The 25,812-nt window shown below is 41.7% G+C and overlaps 1 protein-coding gene across 3 annotated transcripts in view; it reads left to right on the top strand.

The window, feature by feature from the left end:
• The window catches only part of TTC39B (tetratricopeptide repeat domain 39B), a 137,764-nt gene that overhangs the window by 52,760 nt on the left and 59,192 nt on the right, over positions 1 to 25,812 (top strand). For all 3 annotated transcript variants that reach the window (XM_024126748.3, XM_055087213.1, XM_007114712.4), the window contains exon 3: positions 11,685 to 11,780. In XM_024126748.3, the coding sequence (XP_023982516.1) occupies positions 11,685 to 11,780 (96 nt within the window). The remainder of the gene's footprint in view (positions 1 to 11,684; positions 11,781 to 25,812) is intronic.

Genomic DNA, 25,812 nt, shown 5'->3' with positions numbered 1-25,812 from the left:
CTCTAAACCACTGCGCCACCAGGGAAGCCCCCTAATCTCCCATTTTTTTGCATCAAATCTCTCATTTGATTAGCAGAAGTCTCTGAGGCCTGTCATGAGATAAGGGATTTTGAAGCTCTGTGTGGTTTCCTGAACAAAGCAGTGAGGGGGGAGGTTTAGCAGCTTTTTGCTGTGTCATCGTTTTCATATCTTAGTGGAGAAGAAATGGATTAGATTCTTTTAAAAATGTCTTCTGTGTCAGGTCCCGGTACCCACGGAAAGTCTGTCTTTGTATCTTAAATGACAACCGTGTTAATTGATCTCCCCTTTTACAGAGAAGGAAAACGAGGTGGGAAAATGTTAAATCAGTTGTCCAAAGTCATTCAAAGTGCTGACTGTGACTCCATGGTGCTAAAAGTTGGCTGATCTGTGCTCCTACAGGCTGTTGTATTGTGTCTCTTAGCCATGGGTTGATTGGGGGAATGTAGGCAGCCCCCTCCCTTTTTTAATAAAGTCGCAGTGCCCTCTGCATATGAAAAATGCTTATAGGTTTTTTGACCTCATGCTCAGAGATCTTCCTATCGTTTTGACTTGCTTTCTACTTTTCAACACAAAATTTACACGTACGTCTTTGGCTCATTTTAGAAAGGGCAGGACTGCATCTATGGGCAGATTATACGAACATGAGTTTGACATGAATTTCATGCATAGCTTGTTTTTCTTTTGATAGTTTATCAGTTCACAGGTGTGGAGAGTCTTTTTTAAAAAAATTTATTTATTTATTTTTGGCTGCTGCACGAGGCTTTCTCTAGTTGCCGCAAGCAGGGGCTACTCTTTGGTGCGTTGCGTGGGCTTCTCATTGCAGTGGCTTCTCTTGTTGTGGAGCACGGGCTCTAGGCACGCGGGCTCAGTAGTTGTGGCTCACGGGCTCTAGAGCACAGGCTCGGTAGTTGTGGCGCACGGGCTTTGTTGCTCCGTGGCCTGTGGGATCTTCCCGGACCACGGCTCGAACCTGTGCCCCTTGCACTGGCAGGCAGATTCTTAACCACTGTGCTACCAGGGAATACCTGGTGTGGGAAGTCTTTAGTGACCATTCAAGTGGTATGAATGGATTTCTTTGGTGATCGTTTTAGATTAGTGGGTTATAGAATATCTTATTTCAGGTCATTACAGGTGACTATATTTTAGAAACCAGGGAAGTGTGGGACCCAGACTTGACTTTCTCTTGTGGTTTGCGGCTGTAGTCATTATCTTCTTAGCTTAGTGGGTGGGGCAGAATTTGAGCCTTGCCATGAGCTAGCAAACTGGGCCTTAATATACAGCATTATGTGCCATCACCCATCTTTAATATTAGCTACTTTTAAAGGCAATATCATCCCTGTATAACAAAACCATTTTATGTGCCCATTTGGTACCACAGGCTGAATGTGAATATATACAGTACACCACTATGAAAACAGCCACACATTGAAGAGCTAAAGAAAATTAAACTTTGGCGCTTAATTACCTGAGTATTTGTATGTTTCCCCTTGTGTTTTGCTTGTCTCCTCTAATAGATGTTTGTGGGGGAAGCCGTAATATTTACTGATAGCTGCTTGTTGTGAATGAGGACTCCATGATATTCATGGGTACTTTACGTGATCTACATAGGTGACATAAAATGCCAAGTATTGATATTGTGTTTGGCACAAGGGTACTAATATATATAGAATAAATACAAATGTCATTAATTCAACCAAAACGTATTGAGCTTCTCTGTGCTAAGAGAGTCCCTGTCCTTAAAAAGCTTGTAAACTACTCACAGCAACTGAAAAGTAGACCATTCATCATACCATGATGAGTTTTAAATTCTGACCATGGAACCCAGAGGAGAGACACATTATCTAGCCTGGAAAACTTTTGGGTAGCCTTAATTTTTCTTTCTCTCATGGACCATGAGACAAATGAAAGGAAAGCTTGTTTTCACCATTGCTTTTTACAAATTTCTTTTTTTGCTAATCTTTGTTTTAGGTGGTGTTTTAAAAGAAATGATAAACAGTTACCCCCATTCAGTTTTATGCTGAAAACCTCCATTTGCTCTTGTTAGCCCTCTTCTGGCTTTTGTGTGTGTGCTGCTTTTTCCCCCATTTTTTTTTTTCTTAAATAAATTTATTTATTTATTTATTTATGGCTGCGTTGGGTCTTCGTTGCTGTGCACAGGCTTTCTCTAGTTGTGGTGAATGGGGGCTACTCTTCGCTGCAATGCGTGGGCTTCTCATTGCAGTGGCTTCTCGTGCTGTGGAGCACAGGCTCTAGGCACACGGGCTACAGTAGTTGTGGCACACAGGCTCAGTAGTTGTGGCACACGGAATTAGTTGCTCCGTGGCATGTGGGATCTTCCCGGACCACGGCTCGAACCCATGTCGCCTGCATTGGCAGGTGGATTCTTAACCACTGTGCCACCAGGGAAGTCCCCCATTTTTGTTTTTATTGTTGTAAAATACATGTAACATAAACTTTAACCATCATAACCACCACTGCAGTAGTATTAATAAATACATTCATAATGTGGTGCAACCATCACCACCATTCACCTCCGTAACTCTTTTCATGTTGCAAAACGGAAACTCTACACACGTTAAACAGTAGCCTCCCTGCTCCCTACTCACCCCACCCCCAGCCCCTGGCAGAGGTGAGTGATTGGTCCATAGGCACACTGCTTGCACAGCTAGGGTAGAATCCAGCATTCTGCCTGTGTAGCAGCATGCTTTCTTCTAATTTGCACTACAGTAGGGAACTGAAGAAGGATAATTAAAAGATTAGGTAGAAGTTTTCCACTAGAAATAAGAGAACCTTCCAGTAGGGAAGGGATTTTCTTTTAAATTTAAAAAAAATCAGTAAAAAAAAAACCCAGCAAAATGAAACAGGTGCTGTGTATATCTCTTGCCAACTAACATTCTATTGTTACTTGTTTTAAATAACGTGGAGTACAGTTTGCTTTGCCTAAGGAAAGAAGCTGAAAAGATACAGGCTCTGATTTTAGTTTCCAACTCTGTCAGTGATTTGCTGTGGCTCTGGGCAAGAAAAACAGCATCTATTGGGGTACTTTCTTTTTTCTAAAGAGACAGTAAGTCCCACCCTCCATTTTCTTAGTGAGTAGGGTCTGGGCATGCTTTCTCATTTATCCAAAAATGAACTTTTATTCTTTTCACCTGTCCTCACTTTGCCCTGGAACTCTCATCTCCCTTGAGGATGGGAAAAAACCCATTAAGTTGTCAATTAAAGATGACATCATCTGTTCACAGTTCAGACAGCCTCTTTCAGAGGGACTCAGATTTTCTTGGGGGAGTAGGAGAGGTAAACGTCCAGGCAAGTAAAAACTTAAACTCTGCATCGGGCTGACATCTCCCTTCTCAAAAGTTCCCCCTCCCTCTCCTCCTTCCCAGATGGCCTCTGGGGGCAGGAGGAAGTGACACAGGGATGGAGCCCTCGTCTGGGTGTTGCACTCTGGTTGACGTCTCATCGGCTATTTTTGCAGTGACCTCTGTCCTTGCTGCCTCTGCTCCCGAAGCACCTGTGATGGCTGGACCTGTTGGTGTGCCCATGACCCCAAGGGCTTGGTATTCTCCACTGGTGTTGGCTGGTCCACAGGCGCCGGAGGCCTAGTGGCCACTCCTATTTAATCCCTGTTCTCTGCCCTTTGCTACAGGAGCTGTCTTTTAAAAACATCTTATTTTGCAGTAACTCCATACTTAGAGTAAAGTTATGAGAATAATACAGAGAACTTCTCTATACCCTGAATCCCTTTTTAACATTTTGCCACATTTGTGTATTATTCTCTGTCTGTATACTCACTTTGTAGCTTCTCATTGTGGAGCACGGACTCTAGGTGCATGGGCTTCAGTAGTTGCGGCTCACAGGCTCTAGAGTGCAGGCTCAGTAGTTGTGGCACACGGAATTAGTTGCTCCGTGGCATGTGGGATCTTCCCGGACCACGGCTCGAACCCATGTCGCCTGCATTGGCAGGTGGATTCTTAACCGCTGTGCCACCAGGGAAGTCCCCCATTTTTGTTTTTATTGTTGTAAAATACATGTAACATAAACTTTAACCATCATAACCACCACTGCAGTAGTATTAATAAATACATTCATAATGTGGTGCAACCATCACCACCATTCACCTCCGTAACTCTTTTCATGTTGCAAAACAGAAACTCTACACACGTTAAACAGTAGCCTCCCTGCTCCCTACTCACCCCACCCCCAGCCCCTGGCAGAGGTGAGTGATTGGTCCATAGGCACACTGCTTGCACAGCTAGGGTAGAATCCAGCATTCTGCCTGTGTAGCAGCATGCTTTCTTCTAATTTGCACTACAGTAGGGAACTGAAGAAGGATAATTAAAAGATTAGGTAGAAGTTTTCCACTAGAAATAAGAGAACCTTCCAGTAGGGAAGGGATTTTCTTTTAAATTTAAAAAAAATCAGTAAAAAAAAAACCCAGCAAAATGAAACAGGTGCTGTGTATATCTCTTGCCAACTAACATTCTATTGTTACTTGTTTTAAATAACGTGGAGTACAGTTTGCTTTGCCTAAGGAAAGAAGCTGAAAAGATACAGGCTCTGATTTTAGTTTCCAACTCTGTCAGTGATTTGCTGTGGCTCTGGGCAAGAAAAACAGCATCTATTGGGGTACTTTCTTTTTTCTAAAGAGACAGTAAGTCCCACCCTCCATTTTCTTAGTGAGTAGGGTCTGGGCATGCTTTCTCATTTATCCAAAAATGAACTTTTATTCTTTTCACCTGTCCTCACTTTGCCCTGGAACTCTCATCTCCCTTGAGGATGGGAAAAAACCCATTAAGTTGTCAATTAAAGATGACATCATCTGTTCACAGTTCAGACAGCCTCTTTCAGAGGGACTCAGATTTTCTTGGGGGAGTAGGAGAGGTAAACGTCCAGGCAAGTAAAAACTTAAACTCTGCATCGGGCTGACATCTCCCTTCTCAAAAGTTCCCCCTCCCTCTCCTCCTTCCCAGATGGCCTCTGGGAGCAGGAGGAAGTGACACAGGGATGGAGCCCTCGTCTGGGTGTTGCACTCTGGTTGACGTCTCATCGGCTATTTTTGCAGTGACCTCTGTCCTTGCTGCCTCTGCTCCCGAAGCACCTGTGATGGCTGGACCTGTTGGTGTGCCCATGACCCCAAGGGCTTGGTATTCTCCACTGGTGTTGGCTGGTCCACAGGCGCCGGAGGCCTAGTGGCCACTCCTATTTAATCCCTGTTCTCTGCCCTTTGCTACAGGAGCTGTCTTTTAAAAACATCTTATTTTGCAGTAACTCCATACTTAGAGTAAAGTTATGAGAATAATACAGAGAACTTCTCTATACCCTGAATCCCTTTTTAACATTTTGCCACATTTGTGTATTATTCTCTGTCTGTATACTCACTATTATGTATTTTTCTGAATCATTTGGGAGTAGGATACAGCTCCAGAGAAGCTGATCTAGAAGGATGAATTGGAACCTTCCAAGTGAACAAGGGAGGGAAGTGTCTGGAGATAGCTCTCGTATTCGTTCTTTTTCTCTGCTTTCCTCTAACTCTTCTTTCTTCCAAGTTAAGTTTCTCCACCTCCTTGAGCTCTTCCTTTTATGGAAAAGCACAAAGAATGTAAAAACCACCCAAGTCCTTCAGATAATATGAAGGTTTATAATTTTGATCGAGGAAGCCTTTTTTAATAAGTCTAAGCAAGAATTTTTTAGGGGTAGTTTATCTAGTTTATAAATTCACTAGTATCTCACCTAATAGAATAATTATATCCTGTGTTGGTGCTTGCCCTTTGGCCTTTTTCAGCCTTTTAGATCTTCCCTCTAAAGGATAGGACTAGTATGGCACAAAAAAAAAAATGTTGAAATTTCTTTCCTTTGATTCTTTTTTAAAATTTATTTATTTTTAATTTATTTATTTTTGGCTGCCTTGGGTCTTTGTTGCTGCGCGTGGGCTTTTTCTAGTTGCGGCGCGCGGGGGCTACTCTTCGTTGCGGTGCACGGGCTTCTCATTGCGGTGGCATCTCTTGTTGTGGAGCACGGGCTCTAGGCACACGGGCTCCAGTAGTTGTGGCCCGCAGGCTCAGTAGTTGTGGGTCGCAGGCTCAGTAGTTGTGGCTTGCGGGCTCTAGAGTGCAGGCTCAGTAGTTGCGGCGCACGGGCTCAGTTGCTCTGTGGCATGTGGGATCTTCCCGGACCAGGGCTTGAACCCGTGTCCCCTGCGTTGGCAGGTGGATTCTTAACCACTGCGCCACCGGGGAAGCCCCTTTCCTTTGATTCTGACAGGATAGCAGGCGACGGGGTGAAGTTGACAGTAACATGTATTTGGGGAGTGCCTGGTAATTTCTGGGCTGTTCTGCTCTCCCAGCAGTAGGAGTAGCACCTCCCTTTTTCCTCTGATCATTGGCCATGAGAATGGCTATTTGAAAACATCATCCATGGGACAGAATTTGGTCTGATGAGCAGTTTTCTTTGGTAAGAAAGACAGGTTGGTCATATGGGCAGTAATATGAAGCAGTAGGTTTCCTGGAAATCTGTCGGTGGCGCCCCGGAGTCCTGTGTCATAGCTCCAGTGGGCGCCATTCCGACTGTAGGTTTCATAATGGTGCCTCCTGGAGCGCACCCACTGGTCTTTCTTCATGCATTTCTCTCATCCCCTAAAGAGAGATTTTAACTTTGATGAAAAAACCTCAAAGATATAAAGTGTCTTTTTATTAATTTTTGAAATTTTATTTCATTTTTTTCTTTTTTAAATGGGCTAGCTTGTATTTCATCATGCAGTAACATAGTTCATTGTATCGGATTTATTGGGGGAAATTAAATTTGAATTGATTCTGCTAACTATGATTTGAATGAGAGAAAAAGTATAAAAAATGAAGCTGTAAGCTTTTCATCTGAGAATAGTTTTACCTAGTGATTAAAAATTAGAGCGGTATGAAACTCGATAATAAAAAGGCAAGTAACCCAATTAAAAAATGGCCAAAGAACCTGAACAGGCATTTTTCCAAAGAAGACATACAAATGGTTAATATGTAGCTAAGCAGATACTCGGTACCAGTCATTAGACAAATGCAAATCAAAACCACAATAAGATACCATCACACCCCTGAAGATGGACAGTAACACGTGTTGTCCGACATGTGGAGAAACTGAAACTTTCATACATTACTGGTGGGAATGTAAAATCACACAGTCACTTTGGAAAATGGTCTGGCAGCTCTTCAAAACGTCAAACATAGAGTTACCATAGGATTCGGCATTTCCACTCCTAGTTATATAGCAAGAGAAATGAAGTATATGTCCACACAAGAACTTGTACATGAATATTAATAGCAGCATTATTCATAATAACCAAAAAGTGGAAATAACCCATATACCCATAAACTAATGAAATGACAAATGAAGTGTGTTATATCTATGCAATGGATTATTATTTGGCAGTAAAAAGTAATGAAGTATTGATACATGCAACAGCTCAAATGACTCTTGAAAACATTATGCTAAGTGAAAAAAACCAATCATGAAAGACCACATATTATATAATTTCATTAATATAAAACATCCAGAATAGGCAAATCTGTACATACAGGAAGTAAATTAGTGGTTCCTTAGGGCTAGAGGTGGAGGGACATGCGGAGCGATTGCTGGTGGATGGATATAGAGTATCTTTTGGGTGACAAAATGTAAAATTAGATTGTGGTGAAAGTGACATACTGTCTATGAATATTAAAAACCACTGACTGTATAATTTAAATGAGTGAATTGTATGGTCTGTGAATAATGTATCAATAAAGCTGTTTAAAAACTTACAGAAATTAAAGCAGTAAAATCAGGGCAAAATAAGGACACATTTTCTAGCATACCTATACCTGTAAATGAAATATGATGTACTGTTTTTCTTAGCCTCTATAAACCCATAACAATATTTTTCTGTAGCTAAAAATACATTTTTTTCCTGACATCTGAGTTTAACGTCTAGGTTATGCTCAGAAGTGGAACAGACAAGTCATTTTTTTCATTTAAAATTTTACTAACTGTGCTTGCTTTGTTGGTACACATTCTAAAACTAAAGCAATATAAGGAACATTTAGCATGGCGTCTTTGCAAGGGTACACGTGCCTCAGTGCAGTGTTTTATGTATATTTCCTTCCTTTATTGAAGGAAGTAAGAGAAGACCTGAATAATGTGTATAGATGTGAAAAATATAATATTGTAAAGTTTACAATTCTCTGCAAAATCTCTGAAAATGTAATGAAGTCCCGCTCAAAACCTCAACAGGACTTTTCTTGGAACTTTACAATAACTGATTTTAAAATTTGTAAATAAGAATGAAGTTGCAATAGCAGTCCCAGACACCCCCCTCCCCCAAAGAGCATTTAATAAAGTAGAGGGCTTGCCCATTGTCATATAGGATCTAATAAAGCCAAGCTAATGAAAGTTGTGTGAATGGTGCAGGCAGAGGAAAATAAGTGAATGGATCAAAAGAATGCCTGAAACTGCCCTGTACATGTATGGAAACCTGCCCTGGGTTAGAGATAACACCGTCATTCATTATGTCGGAGTGTGATAATTTTTGCGTGAACGCATGTCAAACATTTACTTATCAATGAAGAAATCATCAAGATGGTGAAACTGTTCCAAGAGCATTTGGGGAATTGAAGAAAGAATGTTGGAATAAGATTTGTTATATACAAAACTGGTTAATCTCCTACAAGGCAATAAAACCATAACCGTACCAAATTATTTGCATATGTACCAGACAAAAAAAAATCTGCAAGTTAACATATTATTTTATAGAATATAGACCTTAATCAATAGAAAATAGCAAGTCAAACAAGGATATATCCCTTATAGAATGAAATATTCCTTGGATGGGCCTGTTAGACAATGCTCCAAGATGGCATTGAGTGGGCATGTGATCTTTTTTCAAAGCTACTAAGTAGCTGAAGGATGAGTTATTCATTGCTGTTGGGATAATTACCTATCCATAGGGGAAACAATTAAATTTAGATCACACTGTACACAAAAGTGGATTCTAGATATACTTGTGTGTTAGATTATTTTCTCCATGTATTTAAGCATTTCTCATAAAAAAGGGGAAAATAGGTTCTTGATAAAATACTAGATAGTAGTTTACTATCTAGTAAGTGAGTGAATTAGGTCTATAAAAGAAAACTGAATAAAAAAATCAGTTTGTAGCATGATGTACTTATTGTGATACTAATATGAATTTTAAAATACTGTAGAATTTCTGGGACTTCATGTACATGAATATAAAAGCATAAAAAACAAAACTTTTGTACCCCAGAAAAATGAAAAAAATCTAGTATTGTTTTATTAATAATTATTAAGTTCTGCTAAATTTAAGTGTTTTCTGCCTGGTAAAGATGCTATAATTGTAGCTTTGAAACATGCAACATTTACCTGACACAACAGACTTGATTTTAGCAGAACTTAATTCAGTGTTTTATATATATGGTATGTCAAATCATTGGGGTAAAGATACAGACTTTTTAAAAAATCATCTTGGGAAAAATGGCAAAAGATTAAGAAAAATGCACAGCACTATCTTGTACCATATACTTGAATTATAAATGGATCAACACATTAAATATTAAAAAAATAAGCAGCATGGTAAAATTATGTTATATAATCTTTGTGGAGGGGAGGTTTTCCTAAGTGTGCCCTCAAAATCAGAAATATTAAAGGGAAATGATTAATTTTGATTATATAAAAATTCCAATATTGGGGAGAATTTTAAAATTAAAGATAAGGCAGATGAGAAATGGGGACATTTTTATATACATTTCAGAGAACATGTTTTTCTAGCCCTTATAAATGAATCTGTAAGGGAACAGATAGGCAAGAATGGTCCAAAAGGCTAGACAGCCCTTTGAATCTATCTGTTCCTCTTTCCCTGCTTGTAAACTGAGATGTCAGTCAGTACCCTGGAGTCTGGTTTACCTAAGTGCTTAGGGCTTTCTCCATTCTCCTGGTAAGAAGTTCTTGTGATGGAAAATAACGTGCCTTCAAGCTACATTTCCACTTATCCGTGGCGTTTTCTTTTCTCCCATCACCCACACCCAACCACCCTTGTGAAGAGAACCTTGATTTTCCCCTAACCTGATGTATGAAATTTAGGAAACTTGACATGTTCAAGAAAAGATGAATGTTGAATATAAAGTATTACCGGGTATTGGGAAGTCTGAAGGTAGAATATAATCAAACTCCACTTAATGTACAATAAGGGCATTGACATCTTAGAATTAAAAAAAAAAAAAGCTTTCCTAAAGGGATGGTCAATAACCCTTTCCTCTCTTCTCTATGGCTTGTGGACAGTTAAGGTGAATCGTCAATGGGAGCTTGATGATTCTGTTATATACAGGGCAGGGCTTATTCTTAAGCTCTATGGAAATTTCCTTCTTTGCAGTAGGCTTGCCTCCGCATGTGTCTGTGAGGTAGATCCAGGTCAAAATGTGGCCTAAGATTCTGCAAACCAGATTGGTCTCCAGCTCCTCTATGTTACCTCGGCATTCTGTGGAATAAATATATAATGGGAAACAAGTCAGTTTTTAAAACATAAGATATTTTACAAAATACTTGCCCTTTCACTCCAGAATTTATCCTTAGGAAATAATCAGGCAAGTGAGTAAAGGGGCTTATTGCAGTATTGTTTGTATTGATAATTGCCAAACATTGGGAGCAACTAGCATGCCTCAAAATGAGGGATAGGCAACAAATTTTGTTACCTCTATTCAGTAGACTGCTATGTGGACACTAACTGTGATAGAGCAACTCTGTATTTGTTGAGAAGAAAAGATTCAGGGTAAATTAAGCATATAATGAAGGAAACCAGAATATGTTATTCCAAAATACGTATGCCTCTTTGACATAAAAATCATTTTGAGCTGAAGGCAATTAAGAAGCAGTAAACCCTGAAAAAGTTCCCTCTTTCTGCCTCAAGGTAGGACATAAATTCTGTTTTTACTGGAGACAGAATCGTACAGCTCAGAGAGTCTGCAGACAAATCTTGTTAAATTAACCCTATTTATTCCAAGTTATTCCTTCCCCATTTACCCCTAGGCCTTCACCATTTGTTTTGCCAATTCTTGACAAATGTATTGTTTCTTTGTCAGAAAGGTATAAAAGATTTCTGCTCTGCTCACTTCTTTGGGTCTTCATTCTCCTATGAAGGCTCTCACGTACATGTAACCATTCAGTTAAATTTGTGTGCTTTTCTCTTGTTGATCTGTCATTGTCAGTTTAATTTCCAGACCCAGCTGGGGACCCTAAGAGGGCTGACGAAAACTTTTTTCCTCTCCTACAGTAATATTCCATTTCAATTAAGAAAAATATAGACAGATAGATAGATTTACTTGGGAAAAGATTTGGAAGGATATATACAAGCTACAGTGTTATCTTTGGGTGGAGAGTTTTGGGGGGTGATTTCATTAATTTCTTTTTTGTGTACTGGAATATAAAGAAAAATAAGTTTATTTTACTGGGGCTGTATTTCAGGAATATTCACCATGTAACTGAGTGGATTCTGCTATTTGATTTTCAAAACTGATAAGAAATGGAAGTGAGATAATATAAATAATTGAAGGACTTGTGTTGTATACTTTAATCTATGTAGACTTTTCCTGTAAGACAAAGAAGTAACAACCTCACTGCCTTTTTATTAACAGGCCTTCTCCCGCAGATATGGCAACAAGCAGCCAACACTTCTCATCATTTGATACAAAGCAGGCATCCGGACAGCACCGAACATCTATTGTGAAAAGGTCAGGAAGGGTGGGGGGGCGGGGGCGGGTATTCCTGGGGGACTGGGGAGAGCAGTCCAACCCTTGGGTAAATTGCAGTGTTGATGTTATGATAGGGCTTTGTGTTTTACTAATGGGTAGGGTGGGGAGAGGCCTGGGCAGGTGTAGTGCCCATTTTACAAATTAGGGAAGGAGTCTCGGAGCTCCTAAGGGATTTAGTGAGTAGGTGACCTTGTTACATAAAAGCAGAAACAAAACCAAATTCAACTCTTGGGGTACAACTCCCTCTTGAGCCTTTTTTTAATCTTATAAAATTTTAACCATTTATTTTATTATGAAATAATGTAACCATATTGCCAAGCATCAGGGAGGATGGAGGAAAGAAGAATTATGAGCACTTTAACATGGACTGTTAGAATTTTGGTATATTTCATTCCAGTCTTTTCTCTAGGCATGTGCTCCTTGATATAGATGTAGTCATACCTTTTTCATTGAACATTGTATTGTGATTGTTTTTCTAATTGTATTCTTCTTGTAACCTTGGCTTAAAAGTGCATTTAAGAAGCATTTGTCGTAGAAAATTCAGGAAATATACAAAAGCACAAAGGAGAGATAGAATATGTATTACCATCACCATAACTGTTTTTTGGGTGTGTATTCTTTCTTTTTCTCTTCATATATAGAGATATTAATTTTTTTTCTAAATTGGGATCATATTAATTTTACTCTTTGGTAACCCACTTTTCAAAGCATAATATATCGTGACATTTTTCCTTTCCACTGAGTATGTTTTATAATATCATATTTGATTGCTAAGTACTGTTCCTTTCCACCCATTTTAGAATTATTTTAGCCAGTTGTCACTTTTTGAATATATAAGTTGTTCCTTTCTCGGTTATTAAGGCAACTCTGTTAAAGCTTTATTTTATACCATGAAAAAGTGCTTTCCATTTATCCCTACGGGTTTATTAAACTTTAAATTATACAGCACGTCTTCGGCATTTTAGATTTTGCATTTGAAATTTCAGCTACATTTGAGTATGTTCACAATACTCATGGGCTTGGCAGTTTGTCTTAGGACTCAACCCTCACAATATAAGGAAGGGGTGCAATATTTATAAGGATTGAGGAATGGAGATGAAGTTGAAAATAACTTCTCAGGATCTGAAGGCGTTTATTTTCCATATTAATTTTTAATTTCATATGTCTCTGCTCATGGAAATCTGAGCTATCTTCAGAAATATGTATTCCTCCCTCATAGTTGTCCTCTAACTGATCTGATAGTTTCCTAGGTAACCACTGCATCAACATTTATATAATGCTGAGTTTGAAAGCTGGGATAAAATAAATTTAAAAAATATTACTGAAAGCAGTGATAAATTAAGGGTATAGCATTCAGAGAGAGCTCTGGGCTGTATCGGTAGACTGGGAATTTTCAGCATATGTGTAGTTTTGAAGGCATGAACTGTACGTGCTCTTTCCAAGAGAGAGCAAAACAAATGAGAAGAGAATGAAGGCAGGAAGCCCCATGAACACAGACATTGAAGGAGCAGCTAATGGAATGATTTCATGCAGAGTTATGGAGGTTTGAGGGACAGGACGATTAAATGAGATGGTAGCTGCAAGATGGGCAAGGTATTGGGGAGGGGTGAGTTCTGGAATGAGGTCAACAGAGCCAGGTGTTGCAAAGAGGTCTATGTGGATAAAGGCTGGAAAGCATCCTTTGTATTTTGTAGTTAGGTCATCATAGACCTTTAGCTTAGAGGGTTTCAAGGAACCCTCTAAGCTAAAGGGGCAGGAGCCAGCCTGCAGTGGAAGATGAATGGGAGGAGGGGAAGTAGGGAAAGTGAGAGTCAACTCTTTTTTGAAGCTTTTGCCTATGAAGAGAAGGAGTGGGAGAAGTTCAGGAGAGAAAACAAAATCGAAAGTTATCTCTTTGGCTGGTTTTACTTTAAGTAGAAATGAGTGAGATTTGTGCGTTTTCTGAGTTGGAAAGAGGGCAGAGAGGAGAAGGTTAAAGACATAAAGGAAGAAACAGAAGGGAAACGTAAGAAGTATAGTATTAGCATTTGTAGGTTTCGTTTTAAAATTAAATTATTAAAATTAAGATTTTTCTTTAAAAAAATGAAACAATAAAAATTCCTACTCTGCCTTTCAATCAACGGGTCTTCTAATGCATTTGTAAAAACAAGCACTTGTAAATTTATTATGAAGCAGCCCAGAAGGACATCTGCAAAGTTGAGCAATGCTTCAAACTCGAGCAAGTATGTGGGTAGTTAGACCGCATAGAGTATAATAGCACCCTAGCTAATGTATACTCCCCATGTGACTGCTCCACTGACACCCGGTGTATTGCTCCTCCACACAAAGCTGTGAGGCAGTCAAGGAGGTAGTTTAGTCACTATTTCACAAACGAGCAATCCTGGATGGCAGGTGACATACCCAAGGTGCCTCAGCCAAGCAGTGGTTGATTTACATCTTGATGCTCCATCTCCTCATTTCCTGGCCAGATCATCTTTAATGATGAACCCATTTGCTTCCCTGGTTGTAATCCCTCTCATCTGTTTAGTCTTACAAAGTGTTTCGACAACCATGGTTTATTTTGATTATACTTCAACTTGAAAGAGCCAGGAAAGAATCTTTCCATGTAAGGATCCTGATGTGGAGAGCAGTACATGGCTAACTGAAATGCCTTGCAAAACTCTGAAATATTTTGAGTTCGAGTTATTGCCCGTGTCCTTACAGGGCACCAGTGACAAAGTTGCAGACATTTGTTAAGTTCTGTGTTCGTCACTTCATATCTGTTGACACCCAGAAGCAATTGTGTTAAAGTCACTTTTGGAAAAAGGAGGAAAGACTTTCCACCCTGGCCCCGAGCCTTCCCATCATTTCCTCCTCTTACCATATCTTTTTAAGTTGAGAGACATGTTGTTTGGCCTTCCGTGGGAAATGGAATGACGACAAGGTTGCCCACTTTTAAATCTCTAAGACAAAGTATATTTTGTCTTCTTGATCTACTTGAGAAACTTGTCGAAAGCAGGAAGAAGAACAGAGGTATAGCATCTCAGGATTAAAGGAATGGAGAGCAAACCATTTACAGACATTTTAATACTTCACTTATCAAGCCTAGACCATAGCTCAGCATGGGTACAGACCATTGGTAGCTTTAATTATTACCTGATGAAAGCTGGCATATGCTAATCCCAGAGTTATGCAGGGAGTTCTGGTCACCCAGAAGCCTGAGTTCTAAAGACTGTTTAGTAGGAAGAGATTTTCAAATGGCTAAATCATTAAGGTTATGGGCAAATTTAGACTAGAGGCTTGTGAGAGGAAGGAGGGACCCTCTCTTGGATTGTTTAGTCAAGAATGCAGCATAGAGGGAGTTGCTGTTTAAAGGGTATAGGGTTTCAGTTTTGCAGGATGAAAACATTCCGGGGGTTAGTTGCACAACAGTGTACATATACTTAACACTACTAAACTGTACACTTAAAATGGTTAAGATGGTAAATTTTTTTTTTTTTTTTTGCGGTACGCGGGCCTCTCACTGTCGTGGCCTCTCCTGTTGCGGAGCACAGGCTCCGGACGCGCAGGCTCAGCGGCCATGGCTCACGGGCCTAGCCGCTCCGCGGCATGTGGGATCTTCCCAGACCGGGGCACGAACCCGCGTCGCCTGCATCAGCAGGCGGATTCTCAACCACTGCGCCACCAGGGAAGCCCCTAAGATGGTAACTTTTTAATTATGTGTGTGCTACCACAATGAAAGAAAAAAGGAATGCAGGATAGTTAACCCAGACATTATTATATAGAGTTCAACCTAGTTTTTTTTGACCTCCTTTTTGTCTTAGGTACTAGGTACATTTCCCATGCTATTAAGACATGTGTATCATCTCCTCTTGGAAAAATCCTTCCTAGCTTAAGAAGGAAACCTCTGGACTGAGTTCAGGAAAGCTGAGACAGGGTTTTTGTGTGTATCTCACCTTCTTGCTGTACTTTCTTCTTGCTTCTTTCTGACTCACTAGGCATTACCCTAAGGAGCTTCTGCTTCGTTGTTTATGGTTGACCAGCACATTCACTAGTAAGAAAAACCAGGGGGAGTTAGCAATCTTTGCTAAAAAGAAGCCGCTTCAAAATAAGTTTTATTAGAGATGATTGGGCAAGGCTAAATTATTACCATACCAATGGGCTATTAAAGAGCAGCTTATTATAATTGTATTTATTAATAAATCAGGATAGGAGGAAAAGGCAATAAGCAGAGGTAATTTAAAGGAATTTGATGTACCATGTTCTGGTTTTGTAGACTAAGTGCTGTTTAGGAACAATTGATTAAAAATTCCACTCTTGGGCTTCCCTGGTGGTGCAGTGGTTAAGAATCTGCCTGCCAATGCAGGGGACACGGGTTCGAGCCCTGGCCCGGGAAGATCCCACATGCCGCGGAGCAACTAAGCCCACGCGCCACAACTACTGAGCCTGTGCTCTAGAGCCCATGAGCCTCAACTACTGAAGCCAGCACACCTAGAGCCCGTGCTCCACAACAAGAGAAGCCACCGCAATGAGAAGCCCGTGCACTGCAACGAAGAGTAGCCCCCGCTCGCTGCAACTAGAGAAAGCCCGTGCACAGCAACGAAGACCCAACTCAGCCAAAGATAAATAAATAAATTCATTAAAAAAAAAAACTAAAACAAAAAACTGCACCTTTGCTGTTAGTTAACAGATCTACTAAAATAAACATGACGTGAAGCACTGTGGCACATAGGGGTGGCTCCTGATCAGAACTCTGCTATCCTGTTTGGTTCTGAATGATGAGCATGTGATTCAGGAGGAAAGACTAGGCACTTTTATTCTTTTAAAAAATAATAGTATTTCCCTGTTCCTTTAAATGCATCATTTAGGAGCATTCTGACCTTATATCTTCTTTGTTGCTCTTCGTAACAGCAATGTTAATACCTGTTGAGTAGATATTGTCATATCCTCATATCCCTTTTATAGATGAGGGAACAGAGTTGGAGAGATTAAGTGACTTGCCTAAAAGTCTACACAGCCTACCATAGATTGTGAACTTATTGGGTCCCTTCTCTCCCTTGGGTAGTTAATGAGGAGTTGTACTGGGGGGGTCTCTGTAGTCTGGTTGTCCAGCCGTGCGTGCTCCTGAACCTCTGGGCTCCACACAGCTGAATCAATAGGCCTGACGCATGTTGGCCTGGAGTTCTTGAGTACAGATGCGATCTTGGGTTTGCCTGGGAAAGAACCCTGAGTCCTCCCGCACACGTTGGTAAAGGTCTCTGAAGAGTAAACCCTGACCCTGCTACCATTCTGTGTCTATAAATCTTAAGTGTTTAGTTCTTTCTTTGAAAGAACTGTCTCTTTTTGGCCTAAGTCTAGAGCCAGTTGAGATATCGGTAAAGTGGTCAGATCAATAGAGATCAGACTCTCAGCTTTATTATTCTTAAAGACTATATTGGAGGATGTAGATTAGATGCCTGGAGAAATGGGCTTTTGACACACCTCTGAATGAACTTCAGGTGTTATACTGCAAGCTTCCCTGGTGAGGATGGTGAGGGTTGTGGGGTAAAGCCTGCCCTTCTTAGCTCACCGCACTGCGGAGAGTATAGATTATAATGTGCCCACTTTCCCTATAGGAAGGGGGCCAGGTCACTTATGCCCAATCAGGTAACTCCTCTCCTAGAAGGGGAATGCAGAGGTGCGAGTCCAGGAGTGTTATCCAGCCAAGGCCCACCTCAGGGAAATCTGAGGCGTGGGAGGAACTATGCCTCCCTCACAGCTGTTAACTTTCTAACTCATCTGTGAATTTCCTAGGTAGCTCCCTCAACATTCATAATGCTTACCTATTACTATTGAGCCTTTATTACATAGAAGTGGATTTAAAATAAGTTTGTATTAGAGATGCATTTGGACAATTGAAAAGTGTTAACTATTCGATTGGGTGTGCACTTATTTTAAATAATTGCTTTATCAAGTGAAAGAGGCAAGGAACGTAGGAGTACAGCATTATTATATGTTGGTTTTTTAGACTTCTATTCATTTTAACACAAATCATAAAAATCCCCTCTCTGTCTTTAAGCACCAGTTCTCATGAAGCAGATAGGGTTAATAGTGGGTCATTAGATTATGTGCAAAGTGTGGAGAAACTTTGCCAGGTCATAAAGTATGAGTGTGTATGTGGTTCTTATCAGGCGAGGCTGGGCAGTTTGACACTCTTAGATAATTATACTAATGCCTCAGTATATATAAGTGCTTATATTTTTATTTCCATGAGCATACCTGATTTTTATAACTACCTTATAAAGCAGTAACAGCAGGCTTGACTCTCCCCATCATACAGATAAGGAAAAGGAAACTTAGGGAGGTAAGGTGGGCTGTTCAAGGTTTCAGAGCTGGGAATTGGTGGAGATGAGACTTTTTTCTTTATAGCACTACTTTTATGTTTTAAAATCTTTATAAATCAAAATTTCATCATAAAAGTGACATGAACAGAGTTTAAATAATACAGAAAGAGGAGAAAAAAAGTCACCAGTTACCTCTCTACCCAACATAGCATCAGTATAAATTGTGAGTTCTCAGAGGATGGAAACAATATCTCCAGGTAAATAACTGAAAATGGCATTGCGAGTCTGAGCTCTGGTTATCTAGGACCACGGTTTTAGTGGAATTAGTACATAATAAGAAATTTTTGATGGAGGGTCTTGAAGCAAAGGGGCTCCTGGGCTCTTGAATGGAGTAGAAACTTTTTCTGGATGCACTTAGCAAAGAATCCAGAATTCCTGTCTCCTGCTGCTGGCTTGATCCATAATGGCCCTCTTCTCCCTGCCCTCCTGCCCCCATCCTCAAATCTTCATAAATAATAAAATTCTGACATGTTGATTATCTTATAGGGAATATAACCTTTATGTTCCAAAGGGCTACGTTTTCACTTCTGTTTGCCCTTATAGCCAGTAAGGTTTTAATAAGAAAAACTTTGTAACAAATAATGCTTCAGATGTTCTGAACATAATTTATTCCTCCTTTATCTTCCATATTGACATTTTATTCTTTCCCCCCTGTCATCATTGCTAACTTGGCTTGTGTTCCACAATTGCTTCAGTACATAAACAAGTTATTATTTTAGATATTTTTCCTTTTTATTTACTTAATTTTATTTTATTTTTAAAATTTATTTATTTATTTTTGGCTGCGTTGGGTCTTCATTGCTGCACGCGGGCTTTCTCTAGTTGTGGCGAGCAGGGGCTACTCTTCATTGCGGTGTGCGGGCTTCTCATTGCGGTGGCTTCTGTTGTTGCAGAGCATGGGCTCTAGGCGCACAGGCTTCAGTCGCTGTAGCACGCGGGGTCAGTAGGTGTGGCTCGTGGGCCCTGGAGCACAGGCTCAGTAGTTGTGGCACACGAGCTTAGTTGCTCCAGCAGCACGTGGGATCTTCCCGGACAAGGGCTCGAACCCGTGTCCCCTGCATTGGCAGGTGGATTCTTAACCACTGTGCCACCAGGGAAGCCCATCCTTTTTAAAGTAGAAGACTAAAAAACTCATTTTGCCTTTAGACGAACATATCTTCTAATTCAGAAACAGGAAGAAAGATATATATTTACTGAAGATATATATTAATAGAGGCACCTGGGTGGGGCTCCCACAGATGGAGACCATGAGTGTATAGTCCCTCTGGGAAGGGCTGAGCACTCACAGCTTCTGGAGAATTATATATACATGGTTGTTAGTTTGCATAGGCCTTGACAGTTCACCAAGTACCCTCGTAGCAACCATGACCTTGGTTTCTCCTGCACACATTGTGAAATGGGAGGGCATTTCAAAGATGAGGCAGTGGACTCAGGGAGGTGGAGTGACTTTCTGAAGGTCACAGACTAGAGAATGGCAATGTTGACTTCTGATTGCCAGCCCAGGAATTTTCATTCTATCACATCAGGCTTGAGGAGGAGGATGCCACGAAGATGAGCCTCTTGGAGATCCTTGGCTGTTTTTAAATAGTCGTACTCATCACTCTAGGCTGGTTGGACAGGTGTTACGAGGCTGAGCAGAAGTGTTTATGTGGTAAGTGTGGCTGCCGTTTTAGGTCCTTGATCTAAGGGGGCAGTGTGATTGAACATCTGTTTTAGGCAGAATAGTCTGAGGGTGGTGTCCAGAAAAATTAGTATTATCTGGGAGCTTGCTGAGCCCACCCCAGGCCTACCGAGTCAGAAACTCTGGTGGTGAGGCCTAGTGATATTGTTTTTTTTGTGTGTTGACCCCAAGACGTGTGAGAAGTCCTAGCTGAGATTCCACTTGCTCTCTTGGTCATTCTTTGTGGAACACATGGCAGCACTGGTATTCTGGAGGGGAGGGGCTCTTAATTTCATGTGCACAGGTTAGTAAAATGCTTAGAAGGGTTGAGTTCACTGTGTTTGGAGGTGCTGAGTGCCCACTTCTGTTTCTCCCTCTGAGCTGGGCTTGCAAGTGCATCCACCCAGGTGCCAGTGTGGCCAGCTGAGATGCAGAGGTGGCTGTTTCTGTGGCAAGGGGACCGGTATCTGTTCTCAGCCCATTTCTTGGTAACAAAAGATGAGCTGTACTCTGAGAGAACTGGTGGAAGTGGAAATTAAGAGAACAGGTGAGAGGTAACACTGGAAAACCGAATGGTTGAAGGGAAGGGGTGATGAGGAAGGGAGTGGGGGTTGCTGAGCTAAAAATTTCCTTTTGTTCTTAGAATAAAGTCCATCTTCTCGGGTGGGAGGGAGGGAGATGCAAGAGGGAGGGGATAGGGGATATATGTATACATATAGCTGATTCACTTGGTTACACAGCAGAAACTAACACACCATTGTAAAGCAATTATACTCCAATAAAGACGTTAAAAAAATTAATTAATTAAAAAAAGTAAAATAGCATTGCTATTTAAAACAAAAACAACAAAACAAAACAAAAAAGTCCATCTTCTCTGCCACCGTGGTTTCTGTTTTCTGCCTGCTTTCTGTCCTCATTTCCTCCCACTCCCTGCCTTGCTCACCGCATTCCCAGCTTAGAACCTCCCTTCTCCCCTCAACCTATATAGTGTCGTGGCGGCCTCCATTCTGCAGCACTTGGATGTCACCCTTTTCAAGAGCTTTCTATGAGCATCCTCATTAATGTTGGGCCTCACCCCACCCCCCTTCCCCAACCAGTTTCTTCCCCAGACCACTTATCCCAGTCTGAGATGATCTTAGTTACTGGTCTCCTTGTTTTAAGTCTGCCATCCCCTCCCCCCAGCTCTTCCACAGCCGGGAACCCTATGGGTCTGCTCAGTGTGTATTCCCAACACCTAGAAGAGTGCCTGGTGTGTAGTTAGAGCTCCATAAATATTAGCTGAATGAATTCTAGGTAGAGATTTGATTGGGGGGGCCAGGTAGGGGGAGGAAGTAGGGGGAGAAATGTGTCTGTAGACACCAGGCAGCAAAGGACAGCTAACTTGGCAGGCAGTGGAGGTGAAACAGGATAAATCCAAGAGATGTTCAGGAGCTAACACTGACAAAATTTGGAGCTGGACTGATATGGAAGGTATTAAGCAATTTACTTGTGAAAAATTTTCATGAGAGAAGTTTGTGAACTCCTAGCATTCGTATTTGACCTCTTCATTCACTAGAAACTTAAGGGCAAAGCAATTCTGTGTTAGTATTAGGGTTCTTCAGAGAAAGAAGACCAATAGGAGATATATCGAGAGAGAGAGAGAGAGAGAGAGAGAGAGAGAGAGATTGATTTGTCATGGGAATTGGCTCACGTGATTATCAAAGCCGAGAAGTTCCATGGTCTCCTGTCTGCAAGCTGCAGAACCAGGAAAGCCAGTGGTGCAGTTCAGTTGAAGCCCGACAGCCCGGTAACCAGAAGCACAAGAGAGGAGAAGATAGATGTCCCAGCTCAAATAGAGAAGAGATCACGCATTCCCCCTTCCTCTGCCTTTTTGTTCTATCCTGGCCCCCAGCGGATTGGCTGATGCCCACCTACATTGGGGAAGGCCATCTGCTTTACTCAGTTCACCAATTCAAAGGCTAATCTCTTCCAGAAACACCCTCACAGACACAAAAATAATGTTGTACCAGCTATCTAGACATCGCTTAGCCCATTCAAGTTGCCTTATAAAATTAACCATCACAAAATGAGCTCTCCAGCTAACCCCTTTTCCAAGAGCTTGTCTCCTTTCAGCACCACCCTGGAGGAGAGATGCTTTCAGGTCCCAGGCATAAGGAATTCTGTTTCTGAGCGTCTCCCAGAGCAGCGCTCTATCCCCCCAACCCATGGAGCACAGGCTCCGGACGCGCAGGCTCAGCGGCCATGGCTCACGGGCCCAGCCGCTCCGCGGCATGTGGGATCTTCCCGGACCGGGGCACGAACCCGCGTCCCCTGCATCGGCAGGCGGACTCTCAACCACTGTGCCACCAGGGAAGCCCAGTGATATTGTTTTCACAAGCCCTCTGGTGAGTTGAATGCACGCTAAAGTTTGAGAGCCGCCTAAGCACAGCTGGTAATACGAAGGCATTCTTGGAGACTGTTTCAGAATTCAGGCTTGAAGTGGTGATAGTCTCAGTTAATGTGGCAGCAGCGGGAATGGAGAGAGCAGCTGACCCCAAGACGTGTGAGAAGTCCTAGCTGAGATTCCACTTGCTCTCTTGGTCATTCTTTGTGGAACACATGGCAGCACTGGTATTCTGGAGGGGAGGGGCTCTTAATTTCATGTGCACAGGTTAGTAAAATGCTTAGAAGGGTTGAGTTCACTGTGTTTGGAGGTGCTGAGTGCCCACTTCTGTTTCTCCCTCTGAGCTGGGCTTGCAAGTGCATCCACCCAGGTGCCAGTGTGGCCAGCTGAGATGCAGAGGTGGCTGTTTCTGTGGCAAGGGGACCGGTATCTGTTCTCAGCCCATTTCTTGGTAACAAAAGATGAGCTGTACTCTGAGAGAACTGGTGGAAGTGGAAATTAAGAGAACAGGTGAGAGGTAACACTGGAAAACCGAATGGTTGAAGGGAAGGGGTGATGAGGAAGGGAGTGGGGGTTGCTGAGCTAAAAATTTCCTTTTGTTCTTAGAATAAAGTCCATCTTCTCGGGTGGGAGGGAGGGAGATGCAAGAGGGAGGGGATAGGGGATATATGTATACATATAGCTGATTCACTTGGTTACACAGCAGAAACTAACACACCATTGTAAAGCAATTATACTCCAATAAAGACGTTAAAAAAATTAATTAATTAAAAAAAGTAAAATAGCATTGCTATTTAAAACAAAAACAACAAAACAAAACAAAAAAGTCCATCTTCTCTGCCACCGTGGTTTCTGTTTTCTGCCTGCTTTCTGTCCTCATTTCCTCCCACTCCCTGCCTTGCTCACCGCATTCCCAGCTTAGAACCTCCCTTCTCCCCTCAACCTATATAGTGTCGTGGCGGCCTCCATTCTGCAGCACTTGGATGTCACCCTTTTCAAGAGCTTTCTATGAGCATCCTCATTAATGTTGGGCCTCACCCCACCCCCCTTCCCCAACCAGTTTCTTCCCCAGACCACTTATCCCAGTCTGAGATGATCTTAGTTACTGGTCTCCTTGTTTTAAGTCTGCCATCCCCTCCCCCCAGCTCTTCCACAGCCGGGAACCCTATGGGTCTGCTCAGTGTGTATTCCCAACACCTAGAAGAGTGCCTGGTGTGTAGTTAGAGCTCCATAAATATTAGCTGAATGAATTCTAGGTAGAGATTTGATTGGGGGGGCCAGGTAGGGGGAGGAAGTAGGGGGAGAAATGTGTCTGTAGACACCAGGCAGCAAAGGACAGCTAACTTGGCAGGCAGTGGAGGTGAAACAGGATAAATCCAAGAGATGTTCAGGAGCTAACACTGACAAAATTTGGAGCTGGACTGATATGGAAGGTATTAAGCAATTTACTTGTGAAAAATTTTCATGAGAGAAGTTTGTGAACTCCTAGCATTCGTATTTGACCTCTTCATTCACTAGAAACTTAAGGGCAAAGCAATTCTGTGTTAGTATTAGGGTTCTTCAGAGAAAGAAGACCAATAGGAGATATATCGAGAGAGAGAGAGAGAGAGAGAGAGAGAGAGAGAGAGATTGATTTGTCATGGGAATTGGCTCACGTGATTATCAAAGCCGAGAAGTTCCATGGTCTCCTGTCTGCAAGCTGCAGAACCAGGAAAGCCAGTGGTGCAGTTCAGTTGAAGCCCGACAGCCCGGTAACCAGAAGCACAAGAGAGGAGAAGATAGATGTCCCAGCTCAAATAGAGAAGAGATCACGCATTCCCCCTTCCTCTGCCTTTTTGTTCTATCCTGGCCCCCAGCGGATTGGCTGATGCCCACCTACATTGGGGAAGGCCATCTGCTTTACTCAGTTCACCAATTCAAAGGCTAATCTCTTCCAGAAACACCCTCACAGACACAAAAATAATGTTGTACCAGCTATCTAGACATCGCTTAGCCCATTCAAGTTGCCTTATAAAATTAACCATCACAAAATGAGCTCTCCAGCTAACCCCTTTTCCAAGAGCTTGTCTCCTTTCAGCACCACCCTGGAGGAGAGATGCTTTCAGGTCCCAGGCATAAGGAATTCTGTTTCTGAGCGTCTCCCAGAGCAGCGCTCTATCCCCCCAACCCATCCGGCCACTCAGCAATACTTATGGGGTTGTAGTATGTTCTAGATACAACCAAAGGCCCTGGGGGCAAAGCAGTGACTAAAACAACCTCCTTGCATTTATATCCTTGAGAGGGAAGATAGCCAAAAACAAACAGGTCCATAAATATAGGCACAAGATATTTTGGATGGTAATAAGTGGTATAGAGCAAACAAAACAATGAGAGAGGTTGGGCTGAGGTCAGCGAGGCAGGTCTTGAGTTGGTGCTTTTTGAGCTGATATCTGAATAACAAGAAGGAACCAGCCATGAGAAGACCTGGGGGCAGAGGGTGGGTGGTTCCCTGCAGCACCTTCAGAACCCACTTCTGGAAGATGAGTAACTGAAGTGGGATTTTTGTTTTCCTGCTTAAAAAATGAATATGGAGAGGATGGTGGCACAGAAATTCAACTTTCAGCACTTTGAAATGAATCATTGTACTGCTTATTTCCTTACTGACATATTTTCTTGTTAAACGTTGTTACACAAAACATTTTAGAGCTGGCTCTCATTTTAAAGGGCAGAATTTCTATCAATCATAAATAATTAACATGAGTTTCAAAAAAGGGTAAAATCATGACTCACACAGATGTAAAAATGAACAGATGTTAAAAATTTTACTTAACTCATTAATCAGGGAGAGAACTAGGCAGATGTTAAAACAGATTTGAAGGAGATATCAAAACAGCACAAATTTATATGGAGTAAAGGAATGTTGAAATGAATGTGCAAGTTCAGGCAAAACTAGCTTCTTCCACAGTGGAGGGGGGAAGTCGATTGAAGACCAGGACAGAATTTACATGTGTTAAATAACAAGTTCAACTGACTAAATCTGAAGATCTAATTGTGTTTATTAAACTCTTTGTGAATTGGGCAGCATCCCATCTAGCAATAGAAAGGAGCTCCTTCAGGCTGCAGGAAAGGAAAGGTTTTTCAAGGCAGAGAAGAAGCAGGGGACAGAGGAAATTAATAGCAAAGAATGCATTGTTTTAGGCTAGGTTGCCCTCCTAAGGGGAGTGGAAGGGGTCTATCAGTGGATTTCCAAGTGCTGTTCAGGAAATTCCAGGTTGGCTGGTTATAGGTCACATTCTTGGAGAGGGTTGGAACTGTAATTAGGTTAGCTTTAAGTCCTGGTGGGGCTTAGCATAAATGACTCCATTTTACGCCTGTTGTCTCTTTTCTTTTAACATCTTTATTGGAGTATAATTGCTTTACAATGGTGTGTTACTTTCTGCTGTATAACGAAGTGAATCAGCTATATGTATACATATATCCCCATATCCCCTCCCTCTTCTGTCTCCCTCCCACCCTCCCTATCCCACCCTGCTAGGTGGACACAGAGTCCCGAGCTGATCTCCCTGTGCTGTGCGGCTGCTTCCCACTAGCTATCTGTTTTACATTTGGTAGTGTATATATGTCCCT

Source organism: Physeter macrocephalus, chromosome 9 (genome assembly GCF_002837175.3).
Source record: "Physeter macrocephalus isolate SW-GA chromosome 9, ASM283717v5, whole genome shotgun sequence".
NCBI lineage: Eukaryota > Metazoa > Chordata > Mammalia > Artiodactyla > Physeteridae > Physeter > Physeter macrocephalus.
This window is presented reverse-complemented; position numbering and strand designations above follow the sequence as displayed.